This window comes from Anguilla rostrata, chromosome 5 (assembly GCF_018555375.3).
Source record: "Anguilla rostrata isolate EN2019 chromosome 5, ASM1855537v3, whole genome shotgun sequence".
NCBI classification, from domain to species: Eukaryota; Metazoa; Chordata; class Actinopteri; order Anguilliformes; family Anguillidae; genus Anguilla; species Anguilla rostrata.
The window spans coordinates 49,412,341-49,439,884 of NC_057937.1; the positions used below are offsets into that span (position 1 = coordinate 49,412,341).

The 27,544-nt window shown below is 41.1% G+C and overlaps 1 protein-coding gene across 1 annotated transcript; it reads left to right on the forward strand.

Annotated features, from left to right (window-relative positions):
* Positions 1 to 11,008: 11,008 nt before the first annotated feature.
* On the forward strand, positions 11,009 to 26,197 carry parvab (parvin, alpha b). Its single transcript, XM_064338000.1, has 13 exons — positions 11,009 to 11,347; positions 15,176 to 15,265; positions 15,441 to 15,511; positions 15,936 to 16,038; positions 16,681 to 16,913; positions 17,779 to 17,844; positions 18,549 to 18,607; positions 19,665 to 19,684; positions 20,109 to 20,170; positions 20,255 to 20,323; positions 20,763 to 20,864; positions 22,183 to 22,255; positions 24,067 to 26,197. The coding sequence occupies exons 1-13, from the start codon at positions 11,212 to 11,214 to the stop codon at positions 24,141 to 24,143; spliced, it is 1,161 nt and encodes a 386-aa protein (XP_064194070.1). The 5' UTR covers positions 11,009 to 11,211; the 3' UTR covers positions 24,144 to 26,197.
* Positions 26,198 to 27,544: the final 1,347 nt, after the last annotated feature.

Here is a 27,544-nt window from a genome sequence, read left to right on the forward strand (position 1 = left end):
TTTTGTCTTTATCATTCTTGCGATTTAAACCAAGCTGAATTTCACAAGTGTGAAATCTGAGAATGAATATAAGTTAGATGTGAAAAAACCCACCAACTGTAACACTTCCTCCCTAGCCAGTTATGGATCACCCTGCGGGAGTGCCACACCAGTCAGAACTGGCACAGACAACACCGGACCCTGAGGCGCATGCACACAGGAAGTGTCTTTGCAGGGTGAGCCGCCAGTAGTCCCACCTATGTCAGCTCTTAAATCAGCTTTTCAGCGCTTTGTGATGTGACTGCTGGCAGTGAACTTGAAATCAATAGCATCCGAAGGTGGAGTCACAGTTATCAGTGGCACCCCTGCTGTGAGTATTGTTCACAGCCATTATGACTTGATAACCCGCGTCCCAGTTCCTGTTTAGGACACAAAAGTACACATGCCAAAGGCGCATGCCTTTTTAAATCACACGCCTTTTTAAATTGTTCTGAAAGACATGGCATTGTGCAGAGATCAGAGCATGGGGTTGGCTGTGCAGGGAACAAAGGTCGAGCCGGTTCCACTTTTCTTTGGAAGAGAAAGGCTGTTATCATCTTATTCCTGAAGTGTAGCGATACCTATCGGGGCAGGAGCTGCGCAGACACCAGATTTCTGTTGCCCCTGTGTTTATGAGCCTGGATTGAGCTTTAACAGAGCACTGGCTCTCTTTGAAGATCAAAGACCTACGTTTGAAGAAAGGTTAAAAAGGAAAGAACAGGGTCGAAAATTAGATAAATAAAAAGTAAAAGGAAACCTGAAAGGGACCTGGAATATTGTAAAATGGCTATCCCTGAAAAGAAAATGAAGAGCCAAATGATGGCTTGTTCAAGAAATAAAACCTGGCACTACTGTGTCTGTATTCTGTGTACAGTGTCATATTCTATCAGTACATTCATATTTACGTCTGTATGCCTGGAAAGACTACATTAAGCTTTCCGTATGAATTGAGGTATCTGTTAACTGAACCCTGGGCTCAGTCGGCTGAAGAAAGGTATAGACCAAATCAATGGCCCTTATGAACCTAGTAAATAAATAGTAACTCCAATTCAGCATTGTTCCTGGATTTTTCCCATAGAACCTCCCTCAAACAAGAAATTGTCCATTGACTTTATTTCTGTGGATCTATCAGGACCTCACTGTGTGCCTGGGGGCATTGTCATGCTGAAACAGGAAAGGGCCTTCCCCAAAATGTTGCCACAATGTTGGAACCACAGAATCATCTAGAATGTCATTGCATTAAGATTTGCTTTCAATGGAACTAAGGGGCCTAGCCCAAATCGTGAAAAACAGCCCCAGACCAAGGGGTGTCCAGATACTTTTGGTCATATAGTGTACATCTGGACTGCTTGCTTGATTGTTTGATTAAGTGATTGACTGACTGACTGACTGATTGATTGATGAGGATATGGTTACAATCTCTACAGGTCACTGGAGCAGTTCCTTTCCAAAACATTGAATTCTCAGCCTGTAATGCCACCTACTGTATGGTGTGTGAACAATCAAAGAAAAGCAGTACCCATATTTGAACTAATGATTATAAAAATGCTAGAACTTCTAGGCAAAAGTGTTGAAGTCACTTTTACCCCCCCCCCCCCCACACTTTCTCTTTATCTTTATTTTGCTCTCACTCAGTCAGATACAAATACACACAAACACGCACACACACACACACACACACACACAAACATATTATATTCGTTATTCTTAATTATTTAAGAGTAATGGGGTGATCACACACAGGTATAAGTAAATAAACCTAATAACATAATAATATTTGAAAGAAATGTTAAAATCTAATATCTTGGCTTGTTATCTGCTTGAATGATAATAATTGATTGGCTCCCATAACAAAACTCGTGTGCGTGACTCCTAGCCCACCCATGGCTGGATAATAAAGCACAGTAAACATATTTCCTGACCAAATTTTTAAGACCATGAAAATACCGTTCCCAACCAAGGCAATTTACTGTATTGCTCATTCCCACTAGAGGGCAATGTTGACCCAGACAAAAAGTGATTTGGCTTCTGTGGCGCAGAGATCAGAAAGACTTCAGTCTTCCCAGTTACTTAGCATGAATTAAAGCTGCTCCTGTGCTTGGTTTGGACGTGTGATCCTCAAGGAAACATTGTCCATCATAAAGTGGTCAGCTGTGCAGGATAACTGTAGTTTTGTCGTATATTGATCATTATTTTGTTCTTCTCTGATGTTTAGCCATGGATGGCATGCAGACACAAATCAACCAGCTAGTTCAGTGTGGCAATGTAACTGCAGAGTCTGGAAGTTAGAAGAAATGCTTGATGATTTTTTTAAATGTCTTTTGTCAGATATATTTTTCTCTTGACATGTTTGGGGGCAGTGCATAGAAAGTCACACTGAGATAGCTGCAGTACCTCAAGGGGGTAATACACTTCACTTCCTACCCACACATTCTTATTTCTCAGGGTTAATTTAGTGTGAACTCTCTTAATTGTTCCTGATGTGTCACAAACCTGCTTCTTCCAGGTTTCTCAAGCAGAAAACTAAGGCCTTGAGATTTAAATCAGCTGATTGCATACAAGGTGTTAACAAAAACACAATACATTAATTATGATATCTGTTTGACTACTAAATAGCTAGTTTCATAGAGGTTGAGAGGTCTCTCTCTCTCTCTCTCTCTCTCTCTCTCTCTCTCACACACACACACAGCATTTGGATGCAGCAGACACCCATGGAGAGCCTTAACTCGCCCCCCTCCCCTCCCCCCACACCCCCCCTAAGCACACTAAGGCCCCCCTCAGAGTCCACAGCTGAGTAACCAAGCAACCACTGCTTCTGGAACTGTAACCATGTAATGCAGAGAAGATAAAACAGACCCCCTTGTGATCTTGGACAGAGATGCACTGCCACAGTGCTCTGATTTTTGGGTCCCTGTCATTTGGCATTTCTCTGAGGACTTGTACACAGGGAAGGGAAGAGACAGGGCTTCTGGAGACTGCCAAAAGTCAATATCCCAAAGCCAGGAGTCCACATGGGGGGCTTAGTCACAGCTGCCTGAACATGGCTCAGTTGTGCTTCAGCAATAAGGTTTTTTCCCCAACCTTTTTACTGAAAAGCAACAGTAATGTCAGCCCTAACCCTGACAATAACGTACAGTATCAAGGAGGAATCATGAACATGAAGGCATGGGAATGACCAGCACTTCAGCAATACGTGGCTGGTCAATATGATTGCAGAAACAGAGCTGTACCTTACAGGCCAGATTAACAAGCTGGGCAGAGGCTTGGCTTGTGGTGGTAATCTGCCTTGGATCAGCATCTGCCAGGTACACACTGGCACTGTGGAACAGGGTAGAAAGTCAATATCGTTCTGCTACACTGATGTTCTATGGTCTTTACAATAGTCTATATGAATATTGCTGCATGTGATCACTGCTGTATGTGAGAAACTGTTTTATATGTGTTGGTGGTGTGAATATAAGCGGCGTGCTGTGATTTCTCAACACTGCCACAAGCAATATCCCAATAACCGTTTGCATTGTTGTAAAACTCCACAAATCTTGTAATGCTCTATGAAATCTTTCATTTTTGTGCAAAATATCATAGTTTACCAGATTTTTAAACCTCAAGGCCTACGGTGAGCTCTATAAGCATTTGCATAGGCATTTGCAAATTCAGAGCTCACCAGTGCCTTCTTTCTAACGATGTTGATTTTGGTAAGCCTAAGGTTTGGCCTATGTTTCTCTTACTATGTTTAGTCCTCAGTCTCATAATGGCTTCCTTGACTTTCATTGGCACAGTATGCACACTTTGTTGCTGATTTGAAAACAACCCTAGATTAAATTAATTTTGCTCAAACCAGTGTATGGTTTTGATATAAAGCAGTTATGCTTCACAGGGAATGTTCAATGTTGGGATGGTGGGACAGTAGCTGTTAATAGCTAACTAAGGCCAGAATTTCAGGCCAGCCATGAGTGAGTCTGAACATGCAGCTGTTTCCATTGTTTTGAGTTTGTTTTGACATGATGTGTCAATTTTTGCTTCACTTTCAAAACCTAACTTGCATAACCTGAGGCAACATTCCCTCATCAACCAGAATTAAACACTTTCTCCAGGTATTGAAACCTTGGCTCAAAGGATTAGCAGGTTAGGTGTGTTTTTCAGCTTCAGCTTCAGCGCTATGAGGGACTCCTCCAACTTTAAATATAATTTCATGGCCTAAGGCATCACCAAACCATCATCCATGTTGCATACAAATAAAGACATGTCATATACAAATCTCTGTGACAACCATCAATTCAAAAATGTCCAAAATTCACCAAAGCTTCAATATGCAGTATAGCGTAAACTACCTGATGACCAAAAAGCATATATTCAATAGTGCTACATTCACTTCTCATCTGATGGGAATTTTTTTCTTTTTTCTTCTTCACTCTACAGTCTCTAATCAGGAGTAGCAAATCGAATGTTTCCTCTGTGAGGAGAAGAGTCGCTGGTCAGAGGACAAGGCCTGTTTTCACATCAGGTGTCCATCAGTGTAAGAAATAAACCAATTCCTAAATGAGAGGGAGCAGCTAATCCATAATGTCTCAGAATGGGATTACAGCGACGGCTGAATGGATGTATGATGTTCTTGTCAGATCCATTTACACACGGAGAGTAAATTCTTTTGGTTGAATTATATATATATTTTTTGCTCTATTCAAGAAAGGTAAAAATCTAAGAGGATAACAAATATCAGAAGGACCACAGCTGAGAAAGTGCCGTGGCAGGGACCAGACTCCCACATCGCGTGAGGGGAATCGCGTGTGGCTCGAGCGCTGCCTACCCTACGTACTGCGCATTGCACCGGCTAGCTCCCTTCATACCATTTTTTTTTTCCCGAAGAAACAATCTCTGTTCGCTGGTCCACTAAAAATATCATGCAGTCTGATCAATATCGTTGGAGCCAATTTCAGCTCAGAGGGAAGCTAAGCACATAACTGATGAACTGTCAGCTGTAACTGGCTGATCTAAGCGCACACAACCGTGGTCAGGGAGTTGTGTAGCAGAATGGTTAGAGAACTGGGGTTGTAATTGAAACAACGAAGGTTTGAGGTTTTTGGTACCACTGAGCAAGGTGCTTAACCCAAATGCTTCTGCATTCACTCAGCTGTATTTTGGATACAAGTTAAAAATGTAAAAAAAATGCATTTATATTCTGTATAAGAGGCTCTGCAAAATGTGAGTGATGTAATTGCATGGTAATTGCAAAGATGCAATTGTAAAGTAATTGCAGAGCCAGGTGCAGGTAGAGATCAGTTTTTGGTTTTTACAGTTCTGGCTGCCGCCTAACTTGTGAATATAATGAGGTGATAGAATTACAGGTTGAACATTTTTTATGTACATTACATTACAGGAATTTAGCAGACACTCTTATCCAGAGCAACTTTGCCACCGTTTTTTTTTACATAGCATTTGTATCCATTTATGCAGCTGGATCTATACTGAAGCAATGCAAGTTAAGTACCTTGCTCAAGGGTACATCGGCAGTGTCCTACCCAGGAATCGAACCGTTACAAGACCAGTTCCTTACCCATTATATTAAACTGCCACCCCTGTATATGTAAATATACACAGCAAGCTTGGGGCAGGTATAGAATTTCTCAATACAGAAGTTCTGGAATTGTGAAACTTCACAACTTTTCTGGGTGGTTGTGTCTAAGTGCTGTTAGTGTCATTACAGCTCTTGAAGGGGTTTTGTCTCAGAACTGTAATGTCTGGAAACCATTTCAACTGTGCAGACAAGTTGCAATGAACACAATTACTGCTTTTTATAGTGACATAAAAATTTGAGCATAAGGACATTTCCCTACTCTTCTGTATAAAGATCAGCCCAACATCCAAATAACGAAAAAGTTGGGAATAAATTTATAATAATTTTTATTATTATGGATTTCAGTAAAATCGCAGAGGAAAGCTCTCCTACATCTAACATCTGTCTAGAAATAACAACCATTTGCATTTTATAAAAATCAACAATTTGATGTTGAAATTGCATTGAAATTACATCAGAGGTAATAGACCCTGTAAATAAAGAGAGGATGGACAAAAATAAGAATTGGAGGATGCATCACTTCCATATTTCTGCACATGGTGAGATAGATGCTGGTCATTAAAGAAAACAGGTCTTTCAGAAAAAAATGGCAATTCTCTCAATCTTTAACACGTAGCGTGTCCATAATCATGTTCCCTAAAATAAACCCTGCTTCACAGCAGAACTGTAAATTGTGTTTCACAACATTTTTTTTTTATTCCAGGAAATGAACAGCGTTTCCTTTGTTTAAATGCTAAGAAGGATATTTAGTTTTGCGGTTTCAGTAAAACAATCATATTGGCAGATCTTTTCCCCAGCCAAAAACCCCAGCACAAAACGTACAGCCGTGAGCAACCTGAAATTTAAACGCCTTTCCTTTCGGAAAAAAAGAACATTGTTGTAACACAAATGCCTCAGAACGGGAATGTCTTGTACAGCTGCCAAGCGCAATGTTGCTGAAATGTTCCTTTTTTCATAAAAGGAGATACAGCCATAGGCCAGGAAGCCTCCTTCATTGCACTGCACTGCATGGCCTTGCAACAGATTTTAGCGTATAATAGCATGGAAAAGGTCTCTAAAAATGACTGCCTGTGGAAGCGCAGTGTCTATTGTGAAGCCTGTTTACATGAGTTTGTGCGGATAATGGCATTTAGGGGGGAGGTCCTGTGGGTGGTGAATAGGCCCTTTGTTTAACAATGTTATTCTCAAATACAAACTAGACAGAAGGAGGGCAGGCGTACCTGGTAGATAATGAGGTGAGAGTGAATTTGACATGACTCTCACATCCCTGCCTAAATGAGGAAGGTCCTGTGTTTCGGTTAGCAAGTGCTACCTGCTTCATTTCCTCCTTTTTCAAAGAGACCTCAAAGAAAAATGCTTTTTAGAGCTCAAAAAATGTAAATAAATGCCCTTCTCTTGCAATGCATGCTAGGACTTTTCCGCGGGCAATTGTACGTAGCAATGTGAAGAAAACGTGTGAAAAGAAACAGTATTGCGCAAATGTTCCCACAATGAAAACAACAGGAAGCCTCTGATATGATAATGAAGGCTAGCGCATGACAGAGAAACGGATGCCTTTTATGTAAAGGGTTGTGAAGACTTTCAATATTGAACGCCGTACTTGATAGGGAATATAAACCACAGCATTTATGTCCCAATCTTTACAGGATCCGACATTCCTCTTTCTCATAAAAGTATTAGCAGGATAGCACATAGCAGCAGTCAGGTCTTACAGTCTATTTTGTCAATGAGTGTGACAATTACATTATGACAAATAGTCATAATGTAAAATAAATACAAATATGTATTGTTTTTCAAGAAAGCATTCTTTCCTTGGCAAACCATTTTCTCCCGCAACACAACCTGGGAACAAGCAAGAAGTGCCATCGTTTCTTATTGATTACTATCAAAGAACAGTTTATTAAGGGGTGTCTTTTTCATTTGAAACCAGACTAAGCTCTTCTGGGGGACAGCAACGTTCGTATATTAGTTCAGCACACTGAGTTTGGGGTGTGCTGAACAAAACAAAGAGCACCATCACCTTAAAGACAGTAAGACTGTTCACTGATGTAAGTAAGCTGATGGGTGTTAATTAGATATGCAGAGATTTAACCTGACAGAAGTTCCTATAGTTCTAGAAGACTGAGTCACGGTGCCCTGGACCTGTATCAGTTTTAAGATATTTTTGATTCATGTATAATTACACATCTAAAAAGCAAGAGCCTGACCAAGCATTTCAGAGGGAAAAAAGAGAGGAGATTGCATTGTTCGGAAGGAACACCTTGGTCTCCATCGTTCATTATGTTGAACACATACCTTCAGTGGTGAAAGCAAGCTTGGTGTTAAAAGAAATGAAATGAAGGCCTTTGTTGAATCCATGTATCTTTTCCAGCTAATCAGTCACTTTTTACCTTGAAGATCAGAGATGGAAAAGAATTCTCTCTCAGTCACATTTTTGACCCCCAACTAATGGAAGCAGTGTTAGAGTTTCTCCAAATGTATGGCCTTTTATTTCCGAAGGCCCACAATAGTCTGACCTTTACCATTTCTGCTGGTAGAGTTGACTGGTGCCATTGGACAGAAGCAGTCACTCAAGGATTCTCTCTTTCAAAAGGATTCAGCACATTCTTTATAAAAATGTCATGGTAAAGTACCCAATATTTCAATCCATCAAAGCACAAATGGAACACAGAGAAACATATCCAGTGTGCAGGAGACAAATACTGTACAGCTCTCATCGATTCAGCTCATGGAAGAAAATAATCCTTTATTGGTGTTTTGTGTACCACCCATTAAATAGTAAAAAATAATAACAACGATAATGTTACATTGTGAAATGGCTATTGTAAGTGTGACATGGAAAAACATGTCAATTCTCTTTAATGTTTTCTATTTTAGGGCAAGAATTGTGGTACATAAAAGGAAAAGGTTTAAAGGTTTAGTAAGCACCTGTAGCAGCCCTGGTTCTAGCCCACATTGGTAATGGGGGCAATGAGATACTTTGGTGGGGCAAACAAATGTTGGTCTGCAATATGAACATAAAAAGTGCACTTTCAAAGTATCTGATTTCTTTGACCTTACAGTAGGCCCTAGTCTATTGTGCAACCTGTCTCCCACAGTAAGCATTGGCTATATTCAATCTGGACCTGAAATCAAAGTTTTTTGCTAAGTTGCAGACTAATTTTAGCAGTAACCTAGTGCCAAGATAGCAAAGGTCCAGATAGATGTCTCATGCCATAATATGGTGTAAAAACAAACTTGTAAAGTATGTTTACGAAACAAGAGCAATGTTTAAATTATTTCTTGACCAAAAATATGTAAATAAAATGTACATTTGTGACAATATTGCTGAGTAACAAAAATAGTTGCATTATAATCTGTATGCAAAAATGTCAGGCAGTTTACTCTCACTATGATTCCTAAATAGTTGGAGAGTGCGTGTCTTTGCCTGATCCTTCAAGTACATGGGCACACTCATTTCCGGACGCCGTACCCTCCCAGCTGTACAATGGGAGGAGACCAGGAAAGGTGTGCCATACAGCAGTAGCCAAATGAGTGAGTATATAAATGGGACAGCAGCCTCCATACAGACCCGCCCATAAACATGACTGAGCAACAGAGAAGAGGAACAGTTATAGCTTCACTTCACTTACTGAGAGTTAGGTTTCCTCACCATCAAGTGAGTCCATACAACAAATACTTCCATGAATGTTTATTTTGTCAGTTGAACTACGTTTAATATTTTTACCAACACATCAACAAAAAGTCAACAAAAATGTCCAACACATTAGAGAACTAATCGTAGTGGGTATTCTAAAAGACAAAAGCGATGTCAAGCAAGTACTTCCCTAAAATAAATGTTCAAATTTCCCTCACAAAATCAGACAGTGCAGCTATGATATCTTCTATCTGCAATGTCTCATAGTTGTGCAAGAATAGTTGAGAGGGCAGATTCAGTAAATTATTTATGAAATAAATTGTGCCAGAAACAAAAATGTAAGAATGCTTTATTTGGAATTCTGGAATTACCTTTTGCATGCCTTATCTGGAATGCTGCTTTTGTTCACACTATAGAGCCATTGCAGAATATTTTCTTAATGCTTAGTAGGTCCTAACCCTGCAAATTGGAGGGACATCACAGAAAATAGTCAGTTCACACATGAAGCCAGCACGGAACACTGGCAGAACAACAGGGAACTGCAGGATGCGGGAGGGGCACAGCTGGATGGCAATGGGCGGAGTTTGACAGCAAGCCCCACCCAATTAATGCTAACAATTCTCCATTGACTAGGGGGTAAGATGCCTAAAGGTTGGCCTTGACATCAAGCCCCACCCTCCTGTGGCCTGCAGTCAAATTGCCCCACACTCGCAGTCTACCTTAAATGCAATTTTGACTCACACACACACATTTTTCCGGTAGCTGAACCCACACATGGCTACCTTTTTTAAAAATTGAAATGGCCTCAATTTATTTCCAGAGGTGGAAAGTCCAGGGGTCAGAAAGTAAAATCCTGCCATTTGATTGTACTACTCATGAACTCAGCCAGCGAATTTGACTAATAAATTCTATCTTCTGGCTAAAGAATTGTGCAAATTAGCAAATTAGCAAATTAGCAAATCTATGTGATTGGAACTTCTACTTCCTAAACCTTGGATTTTTGACCTCTGTTTATTTCAATCTCCCAATCTGTACACAATATATGTTTGTGTACAGAATGCATTGAAATTTAAAATAAATATAATTATTTAAATGATCAATTAGAAATATTTTTTCTTGGTTAATAATTTGCATGCATAAATATAATCTATGAACTAGGTACATTCGTCCTCAGTAATCACTTGGGTCTGGGTCTACCTCTCTGTCACCTGAGTAGGCCTAAGATAGGCCTAACCCCGGGATCAGTGTGCTTACAAACGATGTGGGGCTCCTTCAGTTATATGGTTTCCACGGCATTTATTTATTTATTTATTTATTTCACAAGGACAATACTGATCAACATCACTATTCTGTGATGTACAGTAAATATTCTATATTTAGTCAAATGGCTAATTTCCAACCACACAGAATACTTTAAACTGTGAAAAAGGCTGTTTATTATGGATTCAGTTTATATATATATATATATATATATATATATATATATATATATATATATATATGGACGACAACACGGCATAAAATGATTCATCTGTCATAATCGTCAACATGAATTATGTCATTTAATGTGGAAAAACGTAGTCTACTTTTTCTAAATTCTGAAAATGCATACTCACAAGTCCAAAACCTGCTTAAATGTCCAATTATGTTGTACATCTCAAACGAAGCAAAGAAAGAGCGAGGCTGACAAGGTAGGTAGTGTAAATCACAAAAGCTTGTTTAGGCCAATGCCTCTGTTGCTCAGTCCACCCTTTTCACGTAGCGTAGGCTATTACCATATTTTGTCTCTGAAAACAGGGGAGGGCGCATGGGACAGGAAAGCAATAACTGGGAATGCTTACATTAGGAGGCTGGGCAAATACTTGGAATTCCGCTTCCGTTCAGAGGGAGTAAACTTTCAGTAGATAGCATTCCGACCTGAAGGTCTGAGATATTATTGCTGTTTTGATTTAGCGAAGCGTCGTAGCCTGTAATCTTATCGATGGCTTCTTCGCCGCAGAAATCTCCTTCTTCTCCAAAATCACCGACTCCAAAATCTCCACAATCAAGAAAGAAAGATGACTCATTTCTGGGAAAACTTGGAGGAACTTTGGCAAGAAGGAAAAAGGCAAAGGAAGGTATATAATCGCAGTATTAATTTTAAAGTATAGTTTATATAACCGTAAAGTGTACTATCGGGCTGAATTGCCAAAGTTGCATTGTAGCCTACTGGGATAGCCTACTATGTTAACTTTTCCTCGTTATAAAGTAGCTAGGTTAACTGCATTCAGCGAAAGAAGCTAGTATATCGAGACCTCGAAAACGGTAGTGTCGCCTTTCCCAATAAAATAGTTTTAACTTATACACATTTAACTCATTGGCATAATGTAAGTGAGGTGTTAATTTATATTATTTCTAAATGGGTGTGCCCTGACATCTTGAAATATAGTGATATGACGTCACGACGCAGCCATATTTTGGTAACAACTTAGGTATTGTGGGCTATATTATTAATAATAAAACCATTCACTCGAATCCTTGAGTGAAGAGCTCGTATATATGGATTCTATCGCATTTCTAGTAGCCTAGACTAGAATATCAGCATACCATACACAGTAGGTTACGCATAGCCGGAGGATACCTTAAATGCTAGCATAGATCATGTAGCCTACAGCGCTATATCCAAGCGATTCTTCATACACTTATTATCAAACTACAGTACCATCGTCATGAAGACTTAGCCATATGTTTAATGTGAAATACGGTATCTAAACGTAAATTATACCCGTTTCCCTAATCTAAGTATAGGCAAATGAACTCCTAGGGATTTATAAAGGTTATAGACAAATTAAAACCAAAGAAAATTTATAGGCAGAAATCTTATATTTCTATTTGCATGATAAAGTTAGAGGAAAATCCAACATATTTGAGACAGAAACCGATTTTAGGGCTATCTGCACGAACATCATTCCAGGACTTTACTTTGCTATATTTTTTTTAGTATATTTAATTCTCTGTAATTTAGTAACATTTAATAGTTGTCTATAATAACAAAATGAGGATTAACAGAGTAAATTAATTCTGTTATACTTGGGTTAGTTTATGTGTTAGTCCGTTGTTACCGATGAGATGAAGCTGGAATAGAGCATACAGTCCGAATAGAGCACATCGCTGTGTTTACCTTCTCTGCAGCTCTGCCCGGTTACCATCTATGGGAAAGAGTGTGGTTTTCTGGTGCAGATGTCGACATCCAAGAATCTTAGCCTCTTTTCGGATTCCTCTGTTAATTGAGCAATCTGGAGTTTCACAGGCATTTTGCATGAATGTTGTTTGTGCTGTGTTGGTTCACCTCTTATTATTTTTTGAAGATAAGACATTCTAATTTTTTTTCTTAAATAGTTGCTGAAGTACGCTTTATTGGATAGTTTACTGTATTGTATTTGTATGATATTATTAAATGCATATTCACCCAACCCCACACACACACGCACACACACACACACACACACACATTGCAGCTATGAGTCACAGTGGCCTCATTCTATTCCCAGAGTGCACTTTTGTTATGAAGGGTTTGCATTAATGAGGATCCACAGCCGTGTATCCGAGAGCCAGCAGCTGAGCCCTCTTCATTCAGCATGGGGGGCGGGGGGCGAGGGGAGGGGGGGGGATGTGCAGGCTCGGATGGAGAGTGACCAGGATGTCCACATGACCAATTCAATCTGATGGAGAGCTTCTCCTGTCCCATGTGGCTGATACATATTCAATTATGTAGCGCCGGCATTGAGACGTGGGGAGAGGGAAGCAAAAGCGAAGGGAGAACGGGGATAGGACAAGGGAGCGAGGGTGGTGACGGAGAGGGCGCATGTGACAGGAAACGACATCGGAGCTCTGGGGAGGGCGCGATGGGATGCAGAGCTCTGTGCCCAGGTACGGCCATGCTGTGCTAAGGTAGGGTTGCACTGTGCCTATGTAGACTATGCTGTGCTCAGGTAGGACTGTGATATGCTCATGCAGGACTGTGCCCATTTAAGGGGAGACAACACCGTACCCAGGTAGACTGTGCTGTACTAAGCTGGGACTGCATTGTACTGTAATAAGACCATGTTAATGCTAAAGCAGGACTAGCCTGAGCTAAATTAGTACTGCACTGTGCTCAGAGAGGGCCATGCTGTGCTGAAGTAGGATTGTGTTGTGCTCAGGTAGGACTGTGCAGTGCTGAGGCAGGACTGCATTGCAGGAAGTTGGAAGGGTCTGGAGGTACACACACACACACATACACACACAGGTCAACCATGCACAGAAAGGTACAAAAAACAGACACATGCAAATGCCTGCATACACCTAGACACTCACATGCACACAGGGTGGCCAATAAAAGCCACTGGGGTTTGTATCAATGTGCACTGTAAAACACAACTGCTCTAGGTGATTTACTTTTATCGGCTTTCTTAGTTGTTGTATAACTGTGTGTGTGTGTGAGACATCATTGTTGCATAACTGTGTGTAAATGTGAGTTGCAGCTGGGCTGTTCAATATCTTGAACAGATGGCTGTGTGTGTCTTCGTATACAGCCCTTTTTATCTGAGTGGAAATTCTAATTCTTGTGCGTTCATGTGAAGTCTGTTACTGTCTCAGCCTGTGAATCTGGCGTGGTGGGGGAGAGGGGGGCGATGGTTGGTGGGAGGTGAACAGGCTGCCAGGTCAGGGTTGGTGTTGATTAACTGGATGTCAACCACACCGGGGGGGGGCACCCTCCGCAGGGTTCCCATGGAATCCAACACGGGACGCTGTCCTACCGGAACTCGCTCAGCATCTTTGCAGTGATTGCTCTTCCAGTAGAGACAAGCCAGCTCAGTGAAGCGGGACTGGGTCAGGGGCGGGGTGCCCCCTGCACAGGCTGGGTTTTATCTCCTCACATGCTGAGTCCCACAATGCTAGACAGGGTCAGTTAAATGATTGAGGGAAAAGGAGGAATCAGCATGACTCGCGCTCACGGATCGATGAGCGCTTAGCAACCAGACAGACTCGGATGGCCCTCGCTTGTAAGAGCACCCAGAATAACACGTAGCCAGATCTCAAAGAACCCAGAGAACTGGGATGATGCGGTGATCCAGTCAAGGCATGAATGGCTGCAATCAATGGGAAATGATTAGCCACGTTCTCGTGGTGTCAGATTAGTCACAAAACCCTTTTAATTACAGTAATTACAGTCTTGGATGGTGTGGCCCTCTTGATCAGCTGAAACTGTGATTTGTTCAATATTGCTGTAATGACTTTACCTTTTACCTGTGCTGGTACTAGATCAGTAGAAAATGATGCCTTCAAGTGTCTCTTCAACGGAGCAAAGTCAGGTGGGCAGATATGGAGGATGTTAAAGCAGGTGTGTAAGAATAGAGGAACTAAGGCCAGGTGTGTGTGACTGAAGGAACTGTACCTTTTTGTGAACCTGCGATTGGTTGACAGCAAAAAATGATATATATTTGTTAATTCGGAAAGGGACACCCCTGCCTGAATAGCTTCTCATTGGGCATCTTTTGTATCTGGCATTGTGTGGCATGTGTACCTTGTTTCTGTAAATGAAGTGAATACATTTTGACAACAGGCCGTCATGAGCTGGCTTTTATCAATATGAATGCCAAGAGAGTAATTTGTCCAGGCCTGTTATTTTCCACCCCTGTGGAAAAGTGCTAGGAAAAGGTTAAACTCTCATGCAAATGGGAAAGGTTAAGATTATTAAAACAAAATTATTGCATGGCTTTGACAAGAAAATAAAACTTCTGCCTGCTGATTACAAAATAGCCATTTAACTTTGAATAGTTTAAGTGGCATTCCCAAGCCATTTCTGAGAAAACAAATAGGAGAAGCACAGGCAGGTTCAGGGTTGCAATGAGAGGGCATCGGCCTAAAAGAAACTGGGATTTGATTTGTGTGGCCTTCCCTGAAGTTTCCCTTCTGCTCCCCAGTGTCTGAGCTTCAGGAGGAGGGGATGAATGCCATCAACCTGCCCCTCAGCCCCATTCCCTTTGAGATCGACCCTGAGGACACCATGCTAGGTACAGTACAGCCTCCAGCCTGCATGTTAGCACCACGCGACTTCATCCCTCACAAACAAATTCATTCCATGCTGTCCCATGGTTAACCACAAACCTCTGGGTCCTCCATATATCTGTCCATCTATCTGTTTTTCTCGCTCTTGCTCTCTCTCATTTTTACTGTCTGTTACCGCAGAGGAAAATGAAGTCCGCACCATGGTTGACCCCAACTCCAGAAATGACCCCAAACTGCAGGAGCTGCTGAAGGTCAGATTTTTTTATTTGTGTGATTAAATTGATTGGAAAAGTGAATAGTGTGCCAGCTGCTGGGTAGTCATTGCTGTGGACATTTTGCTGTGCTTAAACTGAAGGGCACAAGTGGCGGTGGTCAGATTGTGCTCTGTTGGAAAGAATGTATTTATCAGAAGGTTTCTTTTAAGACTAGTCTGAAAATTCACTGTGGGATCCTCAGATATAATCTTCATGCAGTGTGATTCCAGACTAAGAGCATTTTGTTCCTAATATCCACCTAAGCATGTTTTTGCTATTAGAAATGTTGCTATCTAGAGGAAGTAATCTATTGTATGAAAACACCATAAATTTCATTTAATTTCTAATTTCTCTGTTGAACGAAAGTGCTGTGGTGTGTGTTGCAGTATTTTAAATATATGAGTGTTTTTCTTTGTCACAGGTGCTCATAGACTGGATCAACGATGTGCTGGTTGGGGAGAGGATCATTGTCAAGGACCTGGCGGAAGATCTCTACGACGGGCAGGTTCTCCAGAAGCTCTTTGGTTAGAATCGCCCTCCAGCCTGGACTTGCATTCAAGTGCAAGTCAAATATATTCAGGACAAGTTCAACTGCTTTATAAGTATATTCTGAGGGGTTCCCAAAGCCACAAACATTCCTTCAGAATCATGCAGAAGTCACAGAAAATGGTCAAGTATCCCATATTTAAAATATCGTCTTTGAACTAAAGTAATATCACTCAAAGCTTTAAAAACTTTTTAAAAATCCTAATTTTATTCATTTACACCTAGGGAGGCATATCTGGAATTCTACATCACTAGTTTGATCATGTGATTTACTGTTGAGTTTAGTCATTTTAGAGTGTGCTTACATTACAAATGTATTATCATTTTGTTTGCTGGCACAGTATGCTGAGTCCCAAAAGAAGCCATTCTGTGCATTAATAGAGACAAAAAAAATATTTGGTGAAATATAATTTCATCATTTCTCGAATTTTCTTCTGGAATTCTGTCCACAAAGATGTATGATTTGAGGTAAATGGATTAATGTGACAAAAGCACTCACTGAAAACCTTACCTCCAGCCTTGGGAAGCTTGGTTCTAGCTCTGCTGTTCTGCCTGGTGTAGCGTCACCCTCCCTGGTATGAATGCCATGCTCCCTCTCTCTCCCTTTCCTGCCACCACAGAAAAGCTGGAGGGGGAGAAGCTGAACGTTGCCGAGGTAACGCAGTCGGAGATCGCCCAGAAGCAGAAGCTCCAGACGGTGCTGGAGAAGATCAATGAAACCCTGCGCGTCTCGCCCAGGAACGTAAAATGGAACGTGGACTGTGAGTGTCCGGATAGCCTCCCCAAGCATTGGACACTGTGCTTTAGCCATAGCTTAGCTTCGGTACCTTCTAGTGTACAGCAGTGTGAACATTAATGCGAACGAAAAGGATCGTCTCACTAACTGTGTTAAATGTTTTTTTAGAAAATAAGGTTTTGCCTCAAATAACCCATGGATAAGTAGTGGCCAGTGAGTGAGTACAGAGCATCACTTTTCACATATAAGTGAATAAGGAATGTTGCTTTTTTGTGGGTCTTTACAGTTTTTTTACCATCGGTAGTGTGCTTTAAGCTGATGCTTGAAGATAATGAATATCCTTTGTACTTTTGTTCCTCTGAAATTAGCGCAATTTTCAGTCATGCACTCCCCTGTAGTTTTTATGGCTAAATCATATTTTCAGGGATGTTTTTTTCACTCTTGTGATCACCCTGTAGAGCATTGTATATCAGGAGTCTTGACATCATCCAGTACGCTGACGATGTGCTGTTATGATAGAAGGTCGTATCTGATTAATTAAGCTCACACACTCAGCTGAAAGCCAGGGATTGTTTTGGTGTGCGACCACTGGTTGACCTCGTAGTTTGACAAACTTAAAGAAAGACCTGTCCATCCTTGTTATGGGTTTCCTGGGGAAAAGAAGAATTTAAGACCAAGCTTTGTGTGTTATTTATAATTATACCTGTAGTTGCTGAATGGTTTGTGGTAAGGATAAGTACCGCAGAGAGAACTGTGCTTGGAGAATGTACACAGCAGAGAGAGCAGTGGAGGATAAACACAGCAGAGAGAGCAGTGGAGGATAAACACAGCAGAGAGAGCAGTGGAGGATAAACACAGCAGAGAGAGGAGCCCGAGTTAGAGAGGATAACACAGAGCTGTTATAACACCGCAGGCGTGTTTAGATCAGCTCTCACTTTTTTCCCCGTCCTCTAGTTTTTTCCCCGCGGTGCCTGTCCAATAGGGGATTCTTCACCCCCCCCCCATCAGACTCCCAGATCACGTGTCCATTCAGGTTGTGGTGGTCCAGGTAATCTCATCCATTTCCTCTCGAAGTGACATTTGTCGAATGCGATCTTGGTTGCGGTTCATGATCTGGCATGCGTCGCCTTTGGCTTGTATATGCCGGTCTGACATTGGGAGAGGGGAGGAGCAGGGAGGGGAGCTTCCTGATGTCTCCCGGTGCCCAGGAGGCCGTCGGGACCGTGGGCAGTAGTAGCCTACCCAACAGGCATGCTGATAATCAGCCCAGGTGTGTCTCCTTTCCTTCGTCCGACCCGCTGTGCCTTTGAGTGCAGAGACTCGGTACGCATAGAAAGCCCTTTGTTTGCTTACCTTTTTTCTACGCTGTTACCGAATGATTTTCCTGTTACATATTGAAGGTGAGTGCCAATTCAGCCGCCTTCACTCGCCACCCGTCACAATGGAACAGCTTGATCTGTGCAGTTTTCTGCATTTTTCTGTTCTCTACAGATGTTTGCGATAGAAAGGAAAGTTATTTCTGGTCTCCAGTAATACACAGTAGACGTCCCTTCTTTCATCCCTTCTATTCAAATTTCAGTTTGATTCGGTGTAGTCCAATCCAGAATAGCACAGACCTCTTGGGATTAAAAGGTTCCAGTTCTTAGGGTTGAAAATTGAGATCCTAAAAATGGGGCCAATTGGAAGATCATTTTGCCACCCCGCCCCCCTTGATTTCAGCATTACTTAGCTTTGTTGTCTACTTTCCCGCAGAAGCGTGAGGGAATTCTGCAGTCCCGGCAAGTCCAAGAGGAGATCACCGGAAACACTGAGTATGTCAGCGATGTCACGATAGGCCCTTCTGCTTAAGAAATCACTTGTGTGGGTCAAATTCAGGTTCCTGACGTGTCTTCCACGTGTCGTTCAGGGTACTCTGGGGTTCATTTGATAGACATCAGAAGCCCTGATAAGGAGACTGGCAAATAGTCCGTCAGTTAGACAGACAGATAGACAGACAGAAAGACTGAAGGCAATGAGACACTAAACTGTGGAGTGTAACCTTCCCCCTCCACACACACACACACACACACACAAACATATGAACCCTTTCACACAAACACAAGCCTGCAAAACATTCATGAAGAAAAGTTAAACAAGGTCATTTATTTGTGTTTTATAGAGCAATTTCAAGTACATTTTGATTAAACAACAATAAGTGTTTTAAAAGGGAAAACCAAATCTGTCTTGCAGCAAAAAAGGACATGCCCAAGATAAAGAAGTAAATGTAGAAGGGTTCTGTTTGTTTGACAATGAAACGTAACGTAGCCGTAGGATAGGCGGGGCCTGTGCTGATTAGCAGACTGGCCCTGGGCTCCGCTCCGCCAGCTCACGGCTGCTTCGCGAAGCCGCGAGCGACTAATGGCGGTCCAGCAGCCGTGCGTTGGCTGGCGAGATAAGCGGAGGGCACGGGCCGTCGTCATGCCATCACCAGCAGCTGCGCAAGCATGCATCTGCTGGGACAGACTGAACCGTGAAGGGGCGGCGCTGGCGGACAGATGCCCCCCCCCCCACCACCCCCAAAACGCTTGCCCGCCGCCCAGCTTGTTTAATCAAACTGCCCAGGGATGGTACCACTGCCAAACCCCTGAACCCTGAATCTAAACCCCTGAACCGCCAAACCCCTTTGTCTTTATGCTTCCCTGGCTCCCCTTGATTAGACCATCTGCATCTGTCAATTAATATTCGCCTTTTAAACGAAGGGCTCATTTGATAGCATGCTTGTTTATGTGTGAGTACTTGATAGTGGTTTTGTATTGCATTGTAATGTAAATATTTTTCCCAAATGTACTGCTGTCATGCTGATGGAATATATTCTCTTTTGTCCTGTAGGGCTTTCTCAGGAAGACATGGTTTGTATAATTAGCTATTTTATATTATTTGAAAACTCACATTGGGCCACCAGTTACTTCAATACCTGACAAACACGTTTCTTAGTTCTGGTGTTTCATTTTTGGTTCTCCCACTGTACCTAGTCACTGTTTAATTTAGTTATTTATTTAGCTCACCAGGGTCATTATTAAGGAATGATGCATACAGTGCCTTCAAAAAGTATTCACACCAGTACTCAGTAGTACGTTTTGCATCGTCTTCTGAATTATAGTACGAACAATTTTGAAGGGAATTGTAAGTGCATTTTTAAAAAATATGTCTTGTTATATGGTATCATTGTCTAATGTATTACTGTATTTAGAGCTGTTGAATTTTCCAGTTTACACAAGCAGGCTGTTTATATAAAGCACTGTGAGTAGGAATCCTGTCTCTCTTCTCCATCAGAGCGGGATGCCTTTGACACCTTGTTTGACCACGCACCCGACAAGCTCAACGTTGTGAAGAAGGTAGGAGCCTACACCTAGTAGAGCCGCCTCAGAACTTCACATAACCACCGCGCTCCTCTCCATGTCAATGTCTGTCTCTTCCAGACGCTGATCACCTTCGTGAACAAGCACTTAAACAAGCTGAATCTTGAGGTGTCTGAACTGGACACACAGGTACAATCTGGGGTCTCTAAAAGAGCATGCCTTGTCTCCGATTAAAGATAATACAGCTCATGGTCTTTTGCAAACCATCCCAAACCCCTGTGGGTTTAATAGTTTTAAAACAGAAATGCAGTAATCATGCTACAAGTGAACTTTTCTCCAGTATATCTCTGGAAGTATGCATTTAGAAAAGAAATGTGACAATAGTTTAATTCTAATAATATCTTAGGAACTTATTAGTATGTGGATTTAAACTTCTGTTTTATTGGAGGCAAATCAATGTTTTTCACTACATCTTGCAGTTTATTATCATATTAAAATAATATATACAATAAAAATAGTGTAAGACCATTTGAATGTACAGATATTAGGCCAGGGGCATTAGAATCATAATTGACTGTGTGGGTCTCCATGTGGGGCTGATTGCTGGAGTTTCTTCTTCTTCATCCAGTTTGCAGATGGGGTGTATCTGGTGCTGCTGATGGGACTGCTGGAAGGGTACTTTGTGCCCCTCTACAACTTCTTCCTCACCCCTGAAAACTTTGAGCAAAAGGTATTCCAGTGTTGCGGACATGATTTGGGACTGAGAGATAGGCATGGGCAGGGTAATGGGGAAATCAGCACTGGAGGTAAAGGCTGTGCTTTGGGGCCCCACTGTCTCGTGGCTTTCTCCCATGATGGCTACATTAAAGTAGACTCAATAGACTCAGTGTGCTAATGCAGGCGCACTGGGAAGCCTATAGAAAGAACATTGTGTGTGTGTCCACTGGAATGCCTGTGTATGTGTGCGTGTGTGTGTGTGTGTGTGCATGTGCACACGTGTGTGTGTCCACTGGAATGCCTGTGTGGGTGAGTGTGTGTGTGTGTGTGTGTGTGCGTGTGTGTGTGCGTGTGTGTTTGAAAAACCACTGCAGCTTTACTCAGGGTTTCAACTATACTACAGTGATGAAGTCCAACACTTACTCACATACTTGAAACAAATTGTATTGCTTGCCATGGTCCATTTCTTATCATGGCATAATTCAGTGTTTATTTAAAGATGTTTTCTTTAAAAAATAGATTATATTATTATCATTCAGTTATCATTTGCAGTAGCCTAGAGAATTCCATAATTGCATACAGATTTTATAATATTGCAGTGTTTACAATGGATGGTTAAACATAATTTGTAGAAATTAGATTTGTTCCTTTGGTAGATTAAATAAAGTTTGTGTCAAAAAATGTGAGAACTATGTGTATGGACCTCAATAATTTCTGTGGGTAAGAGAAGATAGCAACTGGGCTACACTCCAGTGTCCAATTGCAAAATAGAAGGTCATAAATTGAAAAGAGCCTTGCTAGCTTGAAGAGCTGTTGCCACCTTTTGTGCCGACTCAATCTGAGGACTCAGGAAGTGAGGGACTGCTGGTGGTACACAGCATGAAGAGGTGCCTATAAAGGTACAAATGCTTGTCACAGGGGTGGTACCTATAGGTACCTATAGCCAGCAATACATAATTCATTGGTAGGTTTTTTTTTAGCTTGTAAAAGGTACGTATTGGAAGCCAAATAGAACATTGTTGTGCTTTCAGGGGACGTTTGAAAAAAACTGAAACACATATATATACCTCCACTGTACCTTTATTTCACCTTGGTGTGAAGTACTCTATATTCAAACACAATATCTAGTGGATTAAATTGAATTGTTCTTTAAGCTGAGTGGCTTGGAACAGCCCTCAATGCTGGGTGAGGTATATTTTCTTAATTCACATAAATGAGGGCTTGAAGCCATAACTTTGAATCACGTTAGCTCTGATGCCTCTCACACTCTTAGATTCCTGTTATGTCACATGACTAATATGTCACATGACCGAGGTGTCTTTGTCCTGCAGGTGCACAACGTGTCCTTCTCCTTTGAGCTGATGCAGGACGGGGGACTGGAGAAACCCAAACCCAGGCCTGAGGGTAGGAGTCTGTCAGCCCTGCTCCCTCTGCATAACTGTTATACATTTGCATGGACATAGTTTCTAGTATTAACACTAGTATTACAATTTACAGCTTTTGTACGGCACTTAACCAGCTGAATGCTGTGCCTGAGAACCTCTTTTATGTAGATATTTTTCATTAGTTTTAATAAGCCTTGGAAGTCTGGCTGATAATGTTTGTTAACAGACATTCTGATGCTTTTCTCCATCTCTGTAGTTCTTTTTGGAGAATGAAGCTGTCAGAGATTACAACTGATTATTGTGTTTATTGACATTGAATACCTAACAAAGGCTGTTGCTTTGAACTCAGTTTTTAATATCTTATGGTCTGATGTAGTCATATTATCCCAAACTAAAGAATGTTATTGGACGTCTAATTTTGATGGAAAGGCTGGTGGGAGTGAGTGAGGTTTCCACTGTTCTCTCGAAATGGAGAAGCTGTTATTTCCAAGGTCGTTATAGAGATCTTTGCCTGTGTGTTGGGTGGTGGCTTTTAAAGCTTCACAAGGCATTTAGAGAATGTGAATGAAATGAAAAGAACTGCTGTTGCCTCCGTGTCAATGAAGTGCTGAGCCAAATGAATAAGGATATTGCCATTTATGACTTTTCCTAACTTGGTTCACTTTCAGTATGTGCATATGGTCTTTTTGGCTTTTCGGTGTGTGTGCGTTTGTGCGTTGCCTCTGTGCTTACAAGTATTGTCTGTGTCTGTATGTAGTATACGTGTTGCCTGTATGTTGTTGATAGAATCAAAATTATTCTTTATGATATTTTCATTACGTTGCATCTTAATCAAATGTGCAAAACCTTGCTGAGCTCCATTCAATGAGCTTAAAAATGTTTCAATTTCAATTTCAAGCATCATAAAAAATAATGAGTGTGCTCATTAGTGTCTTAAGATCATTTACTCGGATAAATGAAATATGACAGCCACATTCAAGCCCTCCCCCAATATTGGTTTTATGATGGATTTTGAATCAGTTGTCGCAATCAAACTATGTCAATGACATATGTGCCTGTCTTCCTTGAACCGTGGGTTATTCTTTTCATCCAACATCTGTCAGTATTTTTCCACCCTCTCCCCCTCTCACTCTTGCGGTACGAATTGTTTCATCTCAACATCACACGATTTCTATTACTTCAGCATGTCGTTGTTTTAAGTATTTTGTATTTGACACTGATATCTAAATTGTAAGCCCCAGTTATGGTAAGATTGACCTGAAGTGGAACATCTTTACAAATAATAAGTACGGTGTTTTTTTTTTTCCTGTAAGTAGATTCATATGACCCATATGTCATGCCACTTGATCTGCAGTCTGTAGATTTTTTATGTTCCATTGGTGTCTATAAATGCTCCCTGCTGACTATTTTGGCTGTAGCAGTCGTTCCCAGCCTCGGTCCCCCCCCCCCCGTGTATGCTGTTTTTTGGTCCAACCACATTTGCAATTCCAGAATTTCAACAAGATGTTACATTTTCGTAATTAGGTTGTTTTTTTATGTTTAGTGGGATTATATACCCTCTCAAACGACATGAAATGGGTATGGATGCCTTGAAGTATATATGTCCCATGTTCACGCTGTACTTATCGTGCTATATTGCAAACAATTACATAAAAGGAGGTAACCAAGTTTTTAACTGATTAAATTAAAGATGGGGTGAATTAGTCTGCACCTAAGTGGTGAAAGTGTGGACGGTTTCTAGTAAAACTGTTGGGTTAGTGTGGCGTGGGATGGTTCTCACCTTGTTGACAGACTGATGTACGCTACTTGTTTTTGTCTTTTTCCTGGCAGATATTGTGAACTGCGACCTGAAGTCAACACTGAGGGTGCTCTACAACCTTTTTACCAAATACAGGAATGTGGATTAAAAGGATGTGATGGATGCCTTTGTTTCCAGGACAACGGGGCCTGTCACTCTGTTGCTCCTGACTTCACATCCTGATTGGCTGGCAGACAGACGCTGGGCTGCAGGAGTGGAGCACAGTTACTATGCATCTTTCTAGACCTCCTGTCGCCATTTGCCATTTGGCACAATATCCAAACATCATTATCTTCTGATTGTTACCCAGTCGGGAATTTTCTCATTTCCAAAAAAAAACAAAAAACTTTTTAAAGGATAGTTTTAATTATAAAAATCAAAACTACCCTCCCTCCCCCCCCCCAAAAAAAAGCAGGTAGCGGGAGAGGCGGGTGTGTCTGGTCAGAATTTGTCAGCAGCAGGTTTGCATTATAGCAGTGCTTTTTTTTGCATTCGCACTGAAATACATCCCTCCATCCATGAAAAATCCTACTGACATGTATTTGTATTAAAAACACTGGCTGGCTTAGCTGGTCAAGTGTTCTGTTTAGACTCAGCCACCTCTCACACCTGCCATTTGTAAGATTCAGATTTATAGTTCAAGAAGGTACTTTTATATCAAAATCATGTATTTTAAAGAATATATATTACTTCTGTATCACAATCAGAGGAATACATTATTGACCCTTGTGGGGGAAACCTGTTGGAACACCTAATATTGAATTATTGAAAGTATCTACATACAGAAGTTTTACGTTTCATTAGGTTAAAAACAGAGATGCATTTATTGATTGAAATATTCCAAAAAGGGTACAGTTAGGCTTTTGCTTATAGCCGATTACTAGGCAGCTGTGAAACTAAATTGCTATTAACTGCATTACACAGTTGTACTATTCTTTGTTTTTACAGACTTTATCACAGATAGCTTTTAAGCGGTCTTCAGTCATTAAAGGTTTTTCCCGTTGGCTGAATGACACACATTGCACCACTGCACCACAACAAAAGCATCCATTCCAGGCATAAAACCTGACATTAGACAAAAGAAAAATCTAAATGGCAAGCAGCTCTGTGATTATTAAATATTAAAAAGTCTTCTGTAATTAATGGTGCCATCATTAACTGATTAAAGTATGACAGAAAAACTGGTATAGCAGACAGAATTCCCTGTCAACTCTCAATATGACTTTACCCTTGTGAGGTGAGGCTTGTTTTGCAGAAATGATGTATCACTAGGCAGTACCAGTGTGATATCAGGTGTAATAATCAGATTACAGCTTTGCAGATATTTTTTGCTGTTAAGTATTCACTGCTATTGTGTGCACTCTTATTTTGTCACAATGTGTTCTCCGGGTTATTTTGTCTACTGTATGTAAGAGGAAATGTCAAGCAAAAGTATCCGTACCATTTCCTTTTTGGATTACAAAGTGTGTCGCACGAGTGTCAACGAGGCTGTCTGTATTTCTCTGCCTTTTTTTTTTGTTTGTTTTGTTTTTCTATTCATATTCTCACCATGTGTAAATTTTCAGGGGGGTTTCCTTTAAACTGTCTTGATTTATTTGTGAAAAAAACATTCTGAAGAACACTAAAGGTCACCAAATACTGAAATAGTCTTAAATGCTGAAATGAGTATTAAAAGACAGGAGTCTATTCATCTGTGTCATGCAGTGGGTATAAACCCAGTCAAGTTGTTGAATTATGAAAACCACAGTCATTCCATTGGCACATTATGGAGTGAATGCTGATATTTGAGGTATGTGCATTGTTCACCAAGCGTTAAAACACCGAGCACTCAAGGAATGATAAAGACTAAACAGGCTTTAGTGCAGCAGTGCTTGTAGTACAGCTGACGTTATATGTGTTGGTGCTGATTAGTGTTAGTTTGGATTGCAGGATGGGTGAACGCGTAAAAGTCTGAAATCCTCCGAACCTAGATTGAGTGAGAATGTGAAAACCTTCAACAGAGCACACTTGTTAAATAGATCTGTCTGAATCAATGTACGGGTTAATAATGTTTTGCATAACTTTTATTACACATGCTTTGACTGAACTGTGCTTTGATTGTAATGGTTTTCTCCATTGCATCCAACCTCCATTGCAGGTTGAATAAATGATACACCTACTTTCGCAAGGCTGAAAATGTGTTGAGTGTAACAAGCCCCCCTCTGTGTCCTAGAACAGTTTGATACCTTAAAATTTTAAGCTAAAGAGAAATTATGGGGTTTTAGCAACCCAGAGCAGTGAGTGAATTAAAATTGGTCACAACTGTAGGAGAGTTCTGTGTGGGTGTGAAAAAAAAAGGTGCCCTTGTTTTTCCATTTATTTATTTGAAGGTTGCGGTAATAATTGCTTTCAGGTCCTGGAGCTCCATTCTGTTTTCCTCGCTCTTCGGACCAGTGGAATTTCTACATCACTCTGTCCCGCTTCCGTCCGTTCAGCGCACGTGGATCCTAAACAATACTGATGGAAAATTGAAAAGGGGTTCAGAAATAAAAGCAGGACACAAAGTTTGACGGTTAAAGAGGGAATAAAAAACAAATGGAAAGTGCATTAATGCAAGGTTAAATACACTGGCAAAAACACTGATTAATCTCTATTTCTCCATGCCATTAATCTTATTAACTCTTAAATGGGTATTTGGAACTGACTGAGCTGTGTATCTGCATGAAGACATGAAAATATTTTAGTATGAAGAACACGATATTTCCCACCATAAATGCTACAGGGCCGTGCTTACAGCACCTATTAATAAAACAGTTGTAATTACAAGTTTGTTAATGTATTTTCTTTTCCTTTTTGTTGGAGAAAATTCATATCTGAATTGGTTCTCTGTTACAGTAAAGGCCAATGGACATTAGTCCTTTGAGCTTGCAGAGTCAGGTGAATGAATTCCATAATGTGAGGGCAGGGCATGGTCGTCCTTGAAAGTCTTGATTGCACTTTGTGTTGCAAAGCATGACAGGCGTTTAGTTAGTTGTCGCCGAAATACATTGTTGATTGGCCTCTTTGTTGTGAATTGTGCGCTCGACTGCAAATGAAAGCCAGCGTTGTCCAGCCTGGGAATTGTTGGCAATATCTTTAATAGCGCACTGCTGTTGTGTTGAATGCTGTCAAACTTGCACGAGGGATACAGTGGTTTGTGAAATGAAACATGACAAAAAAAAGAAAAGAAAAAAGATATTTTCCATATTCTTCCGCCAGGATTAAGGCAGCTGTGCATGTGTGTGCACAGTGGAGAGGGCTGTGACCATGCTTTCTATAATCCATTGTTCAGATGCATTTTCTGTCCTATTACCACTGACCCTTGGGGATTAAGGGCTTTCAGCTTCCCTAGGTACGCTGCCTTTGCAGGCGAAAATGACAGAAAAGAACACCTGTGAATTTGAGCAAGCCCTGCTTGGTACCCTGAATAGGATAGAGTGTACCGTTAGTCTCTCTCTCTCTCTCTCTCTCTCTCTCTCTCTCTATCGCACT

Coding starts and splice junctions, on each gene's coding strand:
- parvab (XM_064338000.1), top strand. CDS start 11,212: ATGGCTTCTTCGCCGCAGAAATCTCCTTCTTCTCCAAAATCACCGACT. Junction 11,348..15,175: donor AAGGAAAAAGGCAAAGGAAG/GTATATAATCGC, acceptor TCTGCTCCCCAG/TGTCTGAGCTTCAGGAGGAG. Junction 16,914..17,778: donor GTGTACAGCAGTGTGAACAT/TAATGCGAACGA, acceptor CCTGTCCAATAG/GGGATTCTTCACCCCCCCCC.